At 35.0% G+C, this 12,289-nt stretch overlaps 1 protein-coding gene across 1 annotated transcript; it reads left to right on the forward strand.

Annotated features, from left to right (window-relative positions):
* Window positions 1-7,153: 7,153 nt before the first annotated feature.
* On the forward strand, window positions 7,154-9,877 carry LOC115079682 (protocadherin gamma-A4-like). The gene has a single exon (XM_029583435.1). It carries the CDS (start codon window positions 7,322-7,324, stop codon window positions 9,875-9,877), a length of 2,556 nt encoding a protein of 851 aa, XP_029439295.1. The 5' UTR covers window positions 7,154-7,321.
* Window positions 9,878-12,289: the final 2,412 nt, after the last annotated feature.

The raw sequence follows: 12,289 nt of genomic DNA on the forward strand, positions 1-12,289 counted from the left end.
AGGTCAAACAGGTGCTGCAACATGTTGAACATAAACGGAGAACAGATAATTCTAATTCAAACTTAGAGCTGTATTGGCCCTGTTACAGAAATAAAGAGACTCCATTAATATAGCAAAAAAGTATTTTCCTTTGAAAATTCACAAAATAGGTTTTAATGGAAAATTTCTATATTCTACTGTAGAAAGTTTCACTAAATCCTCTTTTGAGATTCAGAAGAACATGAGGTCTTGACTATCCCCTTCAAAATGTGAAAAGTTTGCAATTTTTCTTTAATAAAGAGGGTAAAATTATATGATTTCCCCCCTTTAACAGACTCACTACTCACTATTAATCATAAGGTTGTACCATGATCCCCAATCTTATGATATACTAACTTTTATTAATCATAAGGTTGGGAATATTTCTCTCTGGTTTCCATAACAGACAGTCAACAATTAATTGCTAACTTATATCCAACATATTGTGCTTTGAACTCTATTTCTACATGCACACTAGAAAGTATTTAGGAAGATATATCACCCTGTGTGGTGAAAATTTCAATATTTTGCTGACAGAAAGTGTCCTTCCAGAGTTGATTCAAAAGACATCTATAAAACCAATTTTAAAGAATCATCATCTTGATCCTGAAGCCTAATATAGATTGATATTTTCATTGCCCTTTATTGGAAAAATAATTTAAAATTTATGTATTTATTTATTTATTTTATTTAGAGCCTTTTCTATACCGATATTAGTGGGTACATTATATCGGTTTACATCCAAACTGCAGATAGAAAATTACATAAAACAGGGGATGGGGATGGGATAACAGTGACTAATAACTAGAGAAATAACTAAAGGATGGCTAAGGAAGAACAAAACTGAGACGAAATAAAACATAATGCCATACATTAAGCAGGGCTATCTTATAACCCCTGCTTAATCCAAACTAATTTGGCTTTAGAATTAATCATAGTATGGAAACATAGTTGTTATCTATGTTCGATATAATGTGGCACAGTTTTGACAGGGTCAAGGCTATATACCAGTACTTCTCAATATCTTGGCCACTTTTGATGCTACCAACAAAAATATTTAATGAAATGTCATGAAGGATTCATCATTATGGGATCTGTTTTAAAATGGTTTAGTTCATTCATATCCAATCAGTCCCAACAAATCCATATAGATCACAGAGCTTCAAACTGGACTAAAATCAAAACAGGTGTCCCACATTTTTTGCTATTATGTAAGTTGCTTGGAGGGATAAGTTTAAATTTTTGTTTATCTACATATGATATTCAGTTCTTCATTCCTTTTAATAGCTCTATTTCCATGTTGGACATTTACTTAATTGCTGTAAATAAATGGATATTCCAAAATAGATTAGCATTAGATATCATAAAAACTCAAATAATCTACCTGACCAGGAGTTCAAATGATATGGAGTTACCCCAACTTGAATTTGATGGTCATTGTGCATCATGTTTGTGATCTGGGGATGCTCTTAAATAATAAAGGATGAATGAAAGTTCATATTCACAACTTAATAACAATGGAGTTTACAAGTTACATATGTTACAACAGCTAAAACCATTATTAGAACCTGACGTTTTTCAGATGCTTCTTAAAACCATGCTCATTCTCTCTCAGAACATTTCAATAAGTACAAAACTTGACTGCTCATGTTTTGACTGGTTGTTCTGCTTATGAGAGATCTTGTAATATCAGTAGTAGGCCCCTATATCAATGTCTGAAGAACTATCAGTAAAAAGAGACATAACATTTTTCAAGAAAGGCTTAAAAATTTGGCTTTTTTTTTTTTTTTACAAGCCTTTGGGCTTCAGTCATGTGAGACGATAATGGAATGAGCAAGCAGTAAATTCTAACCTGGAATCTTGGGCAAAAACTAGAAGGGGCTACTTTGAATTGTCTATAAGTATTAGTGAAATTGTCTATGAGTTTTGCATGATTTTATGTTATTATGTATGTTTTTATTTTATTCATTACATACTCCATGATCTTGAGAATATGTGGTGGATAAAATAAATACATGAAATAAATAAATTCTTCTCCTTGTCACATTATATAAATGGATTGATCAGATTCTATTTGTTGATAACCCTTGTCACATAGCATTTGGTCTAATGCCATGTACTATGTATATAATCTGATTGTTTTAAATCATATAATTGCCCTTTTGAGTTTGAAAACTCTTGTCATCTTTTCCTCTACATCAGTCCCTAAACATTACTCTCTGTAGACTTCTTTTGTAATTCCACATGAAGCTATACTGTTTTCACAACAAATTGTCTTATAATTGAATTTCATTTTCTAAAGCCAATAATTATCTAAGAGTTGTCATTTTCATTTAATAGTTAATATAGTTCTTCATACTGCTGATCATAATCAACTTCTGCTAATCATGCTTTATATTACTCCATATAATCTTTAGGACTTAACTTTAACTTAAATACCCATTTTGATTTAATAACTTTCATATCCTTCCGTCCATGCATTGGCAGTATTAAACAGGCCCAAGTTTGTTTGTGCTGCTTAGGCATATGTAGTAGGCATTCTGTGCTCTTCAATGAACCCAAACAACTGTTTTAGAGAAGGAGAAAAAAGAGGAAGACAACACTCTCTCTTTACCCACCAGATGTATCCATTGGTTTGTATATGGCTGGATTTCCTTCATGAGTACTGACATGTGCTGCTCAAAGCAGTGACAGAAGGTGCTCTGCCAGAAAATATGCATCATAGTTGTGTGTTGAAGATGGCAAGATGCTTGCAGGAATTGGATGGAAGGATGAATGAAGGCAACATCTTCAAAATAAGCATGAGTTATGGGAATGCAGTGAAGGTGATGCAATGATGGAGGCCATGTGTGTGAGACTCCATTTGCTAATTCTCCTAGCTTTGATGAGTAATGTGAAAAATGCTTATGAAATTAAGGGGCTATGACAGCAATTCAGAAGTGGAGGATTGCATGGGAAAGATATGAGGTTAGTGTCTTGTGAATGTTGTCATTCGTCACATGTTTGCTATCAGGATAGGAAAAAGGTGTTTTCTATTTGAACACATGCTGGTCTTGCATTCTAACAATTGTTAATTCTTTGCTGATTGCTAATGCATTCATGCTTTATTTTCTTGCTGTAAATTGTGGGGGGGGGGAGGTGGGGGCTGCTAAATGTCTATGTGATTACTGAGGTTTTTCCAGAGGTTACTATGGAGTTAAGGAGAATATGCTTTTCAGAAATTATACAAATGAGGTAGTATGAAGATTAATATATGAGCAGAACAGTTTTATTTCTTGCCTTAGAACACACTAGCATCTCATTTTTCATGAATGTCTTTTTCTATATGGGACTGGTATCAGCAGAGTGAGTTTGCATGGCGAAAAAAGGATAATTGGGTCCATGCATAGGGAAATGAAGCAGCTAATGCATTTCATAGCTCAAAATAGGACTGACATAATATGTTTCATTACCCACTCATTATCACCTAATTCATCACCTTTTTTCTCTCGCTTCTTAGCTTTTGCTCATGTTTTGAATGGCAAATATTTTTATTCTTTGTCACTCCTGAATTCCTATTTGCCAAAACCTCTTTCTGGCTCTAAAATGGATGACTCAAGCCCTATTTTATTATTTGTCGTCACTTTGTCAAACTTTAGAACTTGTTTCAAATCCTTTAGATCTATAGCTGTTAATCTTACAACATAATTCTTATAGGAAATTTGGAGATGATGATTGAGCTATTACCTCTTCCTGTAGAACTTCAACACAAGAAGCAATGTAACACCATAATTTGGCATAGTAATTGCTATGATTTCCACTAGGACATTTAAGTGTAGAGTATCATTTCTTAAAGAATATCCCTAAATGACCTATCACAAGAACTTTATAATATATTTGTTCTTTTACAATTCTTGGGTGCATTATAGATAGATTGTACAATTATTGTTTTTACTCTTGTTATTTCTAATTATAATTAGCATTGATTTTTTTTCTTGTCTTGAAAGAATGTATAGATAAAGAACTGATCATGCAAGAATTTGAACCTGGGTAGATCAGGTCTATACAGATGTCCCAGGCTGTTCCCTGTTTTGATTTAACAAATGTAGAACTTCAACACAATGTAGAATTTAGAATTCTCAAAATTTATCTACCAGTATATATGGAGCGTGAGATGCAGAGATACAAAGAATATTTTAACTTGTTGAACAAATTATTATGTAATTTCAATGCTTAATTTCCCTTTGCATTTAATATATTTAGGAATTAAGCATACTATATCAATCTTAATGAATCAAAATAAATACATATAAAGCCCAAAGAACAAGCGTATTACTATGTATTATAAAAATGAAAATATGTAGCATAATGTGATCAACTTCATATTTCTATAGCATTACAAAATTTACACTCACACTAATTTAATAATTTGATAATAACACTGGGGAACAATTTTTAACATAATTCCTGTTGAGTTCAATTTTTCAGCTGCTTTAGACTTACATAGGCATCTGATTTCAAAACTGCAGTTAGCTTTCTTCTATCACATCAAGCTTTTTCTCTACAGCCTATCCTCCTCCACAATAACATTTTATTTGGTGCAGTCCCAATTGGACATTCAGTTTGTTTTCGTGAAAACTATGAAGACATAAAGAGAGTCACTAATCTGTTGCCATATCACAAGCACAATTGGATTATCTGTGTTGACCTTAAAATGGTCTGCTTCCTTTTGGTGAGCAATCGGATACACCAAGTATCCCTGGTTTCTGTGTATGTGGGACAGCAGAGCTCATGAGAAGCATTGGGTGCAGTCAAATTGGCCTCCAAGATCTGACCTCAAACCTGGTGATCCAAACATTTTACATGAGCCACTTGTTGACAGAACATTATATTCCCACCTCTGCACATAAAACTGGATCTCATGAAGCAATTTGTTAAAGCTTTGCCAACTGAAGGAGACTGTTTCAAGTATCTCATTTTGGCATTTCCTAGCCTGTCATTTGAAAAGATAAAGGCCGGTGTGTTTGATGGTCCACAGATTCGGCAGCTCATTAAAGATGAATATTTCATCGAGACAATGTCAGATCTCCAAAAGAATATTTGGTTGTCATTCAAAAACCTTGTCAAGGACTTTCTTGGAAATACATGGGCACAGAATTACACCGAAATTGTCGAGAAACTCTTGGAGAGCTTCAAAATGCTTCATTGCAACATGAGCATCAAGGCACATTTTCTGCATAGCTATCTTGCTGACTTCCCGAAAAACCTTGGTGCAGTCAATGATGAGCAAGGTGAATGATTTTGATTTCACCAAGATTTGAAGTTCATGGAGGCAAGGTATCAGGGTAGATGGGATGTACATATGATGGCTGACTATTGTTGGAGCATCAGACGAGATTGTCCACAGATTGAACACTGCCAGAAAAGCTATAAGCATACATTTTTACCTTAATATGTATATTTGGTAGCAGAACTTTACTACTTGTACACAATTTGACTTACAGTAACAATATATAGCCTTTGTATGAATAAAATGACTCTAAATAAATAGTATATTCAGAAAATATTTTCTTTTATTTCCTTTGTATGTACATTTTGTATGATTTTTGGGATAAAGGGAGGGTATCCTGTACCTTAAAAGTTGACATGATAGAGAAAAACAGGGGTCATTTATGGATTCAGATGTCAAAAGTTAGTCAAAAACAAGTGTCAGATCTAACTCAACGAAAATTGTGTTCCCCAGTGTAATCTGATATAGTTTTATTGTGAATTTTGTTTATTTATACCCCACCTTGACCTGTGTTAAGGTGAGGAATACATATATTTGAATAAGTAAATAAATAAGTAAATAGAATAGAATATGATAGCAGGATAGGAGTATAAGGCCCATCTAGTCTAGTAATTTTCTTCCTGTTGCAATGTTTTAGACACCACATGATCTCTGGCTTTTCCTACATCTTCACAGCTAAGGATATTCTGTACTTGTTCTAAGCTTCCTTGAAATCTGTTACTGTTTCTGCCTGCAACAACTCCACTGAGAGGTTGTTTCATGCATCTGCCTCCCTTTCTGTGAAGAAATGTTTTTCCCCTTTGATCCTCACATCATGACCTCTTGTTTTATTATCTTTCTTTACCTTCAAACATATTTGCTTTTTGTTCTTTACTTTTACTTTTGTATTGTTTGATTTTCTCCAATCTTTCCCTCTTCACCCTTTATTCTTCTATGATACCAGTATGTTGTTCTGAAGCCCTATTTCAGAGGACACCAGCTACAGACTCTGCCATTTGGTAGTATTTCTCTGGATTATTCCTGCTCTGTTTGTATTCTTCATGAGGTATTATCATAAGAACAGGAAACAATACTCAAGATGCGGTTTCACTAATGACTTGCACAGAGGAATTGTTACCTTCAATTTTCTACTAGATATATTTCTTTCTATGTATCTTAGTATTCCTCTGGCTCTGGCTACTGCCGAATTGCACTATTTTCCAGCCATGAGATTACTTATTTATTAATACTCCACTTTTCAGGCTCTTCAGGTACAATAGGTATCATCAGATATGATCATCATTAAGAACTCCCTCGAGTTTGGTTGGCATCAGTTACTGAATTGGATTTCTGCACCTCAATGTATGACTAAAAGTCATAGCGACAGAATCAACTATATTAAATTCTAAAAATTCTTACTAAGATGTGAATCTATAATGAGCCAGCAATGCAGTCTAAATTAATTACCTATATTTAAACATTAATACATACGTCATTTACAAATATAAGCATATGTTTTCCGAAAAGAAGATTGCAATCAACTTATTCAATAAACCTTGATAATTAATAAAGGTACTGAAAAACAGGAGGTACTACAACTTGACAAATCTGAGTGCTAACTGCCACATTGCCAGTGCATTTGTAATTGTACTGTATATATACCCCAATCTTTACATGGACTATTGAAGTGATAAAAAGTAAAAAGGACGGGGCACTCTCAAAAATACAATGCAGCTTTCAGCCATTAATTTGTGTCTGTGCTGTTGCAATTGTTGGTTGAGGCTCTGAGCGCCGCTGTTCACCAATAAGGTAGAGAAATGCATCGAGAGATTCGTCAAATACCGCAGATCTCTTTCATTTACAACATTTACAAACAGTGAAGAGAAGACCCAAGTACAGGGTCTGGACACCGAACGGAATCCTAATCTTGTCTATCTATGACTGAATTTACTATAGTGCTCTTCGAAATCAATTACTGAAGTACCAAAATCAAAAAAGGAAGACATCGAAAATTTTTGAGTTTGTCAAAAAAGAAAAAGAATACGCGACAGCTAAATGGAAATGGCAGCTACAGGAAGACGCCGGGATTTCAAAAGACAAGTGGTATTTTGCTTTCTTATACTTGCGGTTTGCGAGATGATTTTTGGGCAGATTCGTTATTCCATTCCTGAAGAGCTACAGAAAGGCTCTTTCGTGGGAAATATTGCAAAGGATATGAAACTGAATATAAAGGAGCTATCGGTCCTTACAGCCAGCATAATCTCAAGAGGTAGGAATCAGTATTTTGCTCTCGATTTTAAAAACGGGCAAGTTATTATTAATGAGAAGATCGACAGAGAAGAAATTTGTAGAGAGGTTAGTCAATGTCTTTTAAATGTAGATATTGTTGTGGAAGAGACAGTGAAAATTTATGCTATTGAAGTTACGATTCAGGATATAAATGATAATTCACCAACATTCCCTAATGAGGAAATAGTGTTAAAAATCAGTGAAAGCACAATACCAGGAGCGCGGTATCTCCTGCAGGATGCGGAAGATCCAGATTTGGGGAATAATTCTCTCCAGAACTATCAACTCAGCTACAGCAAGTACTTTACTTTGGATGTACAAATAGGAGATGATGGCTTGAAATATGCAGAACTAGTTCTTGAGGAATCTCTGGACCGGGAAGAACAAGCTGTCCACTATCTCATCCTGACAGCCACTGATGGAGGAGATCCAGTTAGATCTGGAACTACACAGATTCACGTCATTGTTCTGGATGCAAATGACAATGCTCCCGTTTTTAATCAATCTTTATATAAAGCAGATGTTTTGGAAAACGTACCACTAGACACCGTCGTGATTAGTTTGAATGCTACTGACAAAGACGAAGGAATACATTCAGACGTAATCTATCTATTTAGGAAAATTACCGATAAAGCTTCCCAAATATTCCAACTTAATTCTAAAACTGGAGCAATATCTGTTGTGGGAAATTTGGACTTCGAGGAGTCTGAAGTATATGAAATCGAGGTTCAGGCCAACGATGGAGGCGGTCTCTCAGCCAGGTGTAAAGTTTTAATTAAAGTTATTAATTTAAATGATAACATCCCAGAACTTACCTTCACATCCTTACTCAGTCCAATATCAGAGGATAGTCCTCCTGGAACAACCGTTGCTCTATTAAATGTGCACGACCGAGATTCGGGAGAAAATGGCCGTGTAACCTGTTCCATCTCGGGCAATTTACCGTTTCAACTAAAGAAATCATCTGGCAACTTTTACAGTTTAGTAACCAATAGAAACTTGGATAGAGAGCAAGTAACAGAATATAGCATTAGAGTAACAGCCACTGACAAGGGTACACCCCCTCTGTCTACAACTAAAAACATTTTACTGCTGATTTCCGACAAAAATGACAATCCACCTATTTTTGATCAGTCATTTTACACTGTTTATGTAACAGAAAATATACCCGTTGGAACTTCCATTTATTCTACTATGGCAAAAGATTTGGACCAGGGCCAGAATTCCAGAATTACTTATTCTATAATTGAGGGTCAGCTCGGTGAAGTCCCTCTATCCTCTTATGTATCTATTAACTCGGAGACTGGAGTAATATATGCATTAAAATCATATGATTATGAACAGTTCAAAGATTTACAGATCCAGGTGAAGGCTGAAGATGGAGGATCCCCATCTCTCAAAAGTAATACCACTGTTAAAATCGTTATCTTAGATCAAAATGACAATTCTCCTGAAATCTTATACCCTTCATTTATCATAGATGGTTCTACTGGTGTAGAGTTGGCTCCTCGTTCCTGTGATCCAGGCTATCTGGTAACTAAGGTTGTAGCTGTTGACGCAGATTCTGGACAAAATGCCTGGCTCTCTTACATTCTCGTCACATCTTCAGAGCCGGGGCTTTTCACGGTTGGACTTCATACTGGAGAAATCAGAACAGACCGTTTATTTTTTGAAAAACACTCCATCAAGCAAACTCTGGTGATTTTAGTGAGGGACAATGGTCAACCTCCCCTGTCTTCTACTGTTACTGTAACTGTTATGGTGACAGACAGCATCCAGGACATTCTTTCCGATCTGAGCAGTCTTTCATCTCCCACAGACACCGAATCCAACCTCACACTGTATTTGATAATCGCTATTGTTACTATATCTTGTTTCTTCTTTATTTTTATCATAGTGCTATTAGTCATCAAGTTCCGTAAATGGAAAAAATCTCAACTCTTTGAATCTTCTAGTGTTAACTTCAGTGCTATTCCCACATCTCATTATGTAGGTGTAGATGGTGTCAGAGCATTTCTTCAGACTTACTCTCAGGATCTTTGTTTAACCACAGACTCTGGAAAGAGCCAGTTTAAATATCCTAATTCAAGCCATTCAAATACGCTTGCTGTCAACCAAGTATCTCAGAAACAAGCATCTATTCTAATTACAGAAGCGTTAAATATCAGTGATGAGGATCAATCTCTCTTTAAGGTGAGTTTTCATTTACTTTTATTTCAAGATTTCTACTTTTTTTTTTTACTACGATTTAAGAGTTTAAAAGATTTCCACTCAAGAAAGAAATGTTTACCAATTATAATTCTGTTTCAGCAATTGATCTAAAGTGTTTTAGGCACATGGAGATCGCCAATAAATCGAAGATCTCTATGTGCCTTGCAACAAGACAGAAACAAAGGCAAGAAAAACAGCAGTGTTCTCAAAGATAATATTTTAGTGTTGGAGGTCAGTTATTATTTTGGCAGGTGGAAAAATCAGTTCAATCATTTCTGGTCTATCAAAGGGTAATGTCTCTGCATGGCTTATTTTGCACACACCATGACAATAATGAACCTCACTCATATGACAGGGTATGTTGCATACATCGCAAACTCTCAAATTTAAGGCTAGTGCTTGCTTCAGTACTTTCATTGTCTAAAAAAGAGCTTTCTTCAGTAGTTCATAAGATGTAATATATATAGTAAACATATCAAGGCGCACCTGGAAATTCTTTTTAATTAGGTCGTGGCACCGAGTGCATTTTGGACTATTTCTGTGTCTTTCTACCCCCTTTTTTGGTCTCTGATCACATCTCTTGTTACTTGATCTTCTGACTGGCCATACCATCCACAGAATAGTCATTTGATATTGACACTTCTATTTGCATGTCACTCTTGCTTTTCTTCTTTTCCACAATGTCTGGTTTTCTCCTTTACCACAATGTCTGGTTAGGAACAACTGCTGGGAGCAGCAGTTGCTACCAGAAAGAGAAACATGGGTTAACCTGCATGGGTGCAGCAGATACTACCATATGAAGCTTACTAGGCAGACTGAATGGACCATTTTGGTTCTTTTCTGCCCTCATTTCTGTTACTATGTTACTATGTAGGAAGAGGTAGTGTACTTTTTTCTAGATTGGAAAAGATCAGGAAAGATGTCTTCTCTATTCCTTCCTAATGGATGATTATCATAAACTCTTGCCGAGTTTATGACTTGATATGATCATTTTGCACTTGTGGTTGCCTTGTTTCAGTATTATGTGCATACATGATGCATTTTGATTTCATGATTATAATATCCTAAGATTGCGCTAGACATTATTCCTTAAGTTCTCCTTTACTAGGGTGTTGTGCAATTAAAGAATTATTTTGAACTCAGTAGAACATATTCCCTTTCCATACAACAGTAGTACTTCATGAATTCTTAATCAACATGTCATGCCCTTTCCTCCATAATTCTCTCAAAAATGTTTTCGCACTTACCATTTCATTTTGTCCAACATAACTATTTGCAATCATGTTGAACAAAGTGAAAAAGTCAGTATAGTGGAAGCAGTAGCCATGCATAAATCCATCTTTAAAGTCATATGTAGTGATATTGCCTCAATTTGTTGTATTATTTTCTGATTGCATATTACTATTATAATACACTAAGATAATATCAATTTGATTTACTATTTAAAACAACCTGGAGTGAACTAGGGGAATAGAGAACTATGTACCTTTAAAGACAGACATTGTTTTTCTCAGTATGCAGTACTTAAAAATGTGTCTACCTGAAATACAGATTCTATTAAATTGTTCATATTCAACAGACTTATCAAAGATGGAATTATATATGTAAACAATTGACATCACTATAAGCCTCCTATTATAATATAATGGCAACTTTTTATCTTACTTATTTCACTACTGAAATTCAGTATTGTTAACATCCACCATCATACTTCTTTACACGAGCATCACGCAACACTGAATCTTTCTCATATACAGCTGAAATCATTAAAATATGTAAAATGTGAAAGTTCAAGTTTCTACATGGATCAAAATCACTTTAAACTGGAACACATTAATATTTAAAAACAGACAACAATTATTCTTACCAGTTCTAGATTTTATGTTTGAGATCAGAATACTGCAGTTGGCCATTGATATGAAAACATGTTGTGCATCTATAACCCATACGTTCTACTTAAAATACTGTTTGGATTTAAACAAAATTCTGGATAAATCAAATAAGGAGAGTTTGCCTTTTTATTTCTATCAAAGTGAGTAGATTCCTATCAATCTACATTTGATAGATGAATAGAAGGATCTTTGCATTAAGTTGCTGAAATTCTCTATCTGAGACTCAGTATTGCACTGTTGGCCAATGCGGAACAAGAGCTGGAACTGGAGACCTCTTGGAGCATTCAAAGGAGGCAGATCAAAGAAGAAACCCTTCAGGAGAAGATCATCACATGGTTACAGCAGAAAAAAAATTAGTATATGGCATGCAATAATTTGTATGCAGTAGTTTACAATTAGCTCAGTCCATTTAGTACAAATTGATACTTGATGTGCAGAATGCCATATGCTTTTACAGGCTCTAACATCTAAATTTACCCCCAGATCTACATAAAATGTCTCAGTCAAAGAAAGCGAAGTAGCTGAACCATATTTCCCCATAAGGATGCCCCTATACAACAAAGCAACTCCTTTTCTTTTAGCCCCAGGATCACTCAGGTACTTTTCCACTCCATTTAACTACCTTAATTTG

The sequence above is a fragment of the Rhinatrema bivittatum genome, chromosome 18 (assembly GCF_901001135.1).
Source record: "Rhinatrema bivittatum chromosome 18, aRhiBiv1.1, whole genome shotgun sequence".
NCBI classification, from domain to species: Eukaryota; Metazoa; Chordata; class Amphibia; order Gymnophiona; family Rhinatrematidae; genus Rhinatrema; species Rhinatrema bivittatum.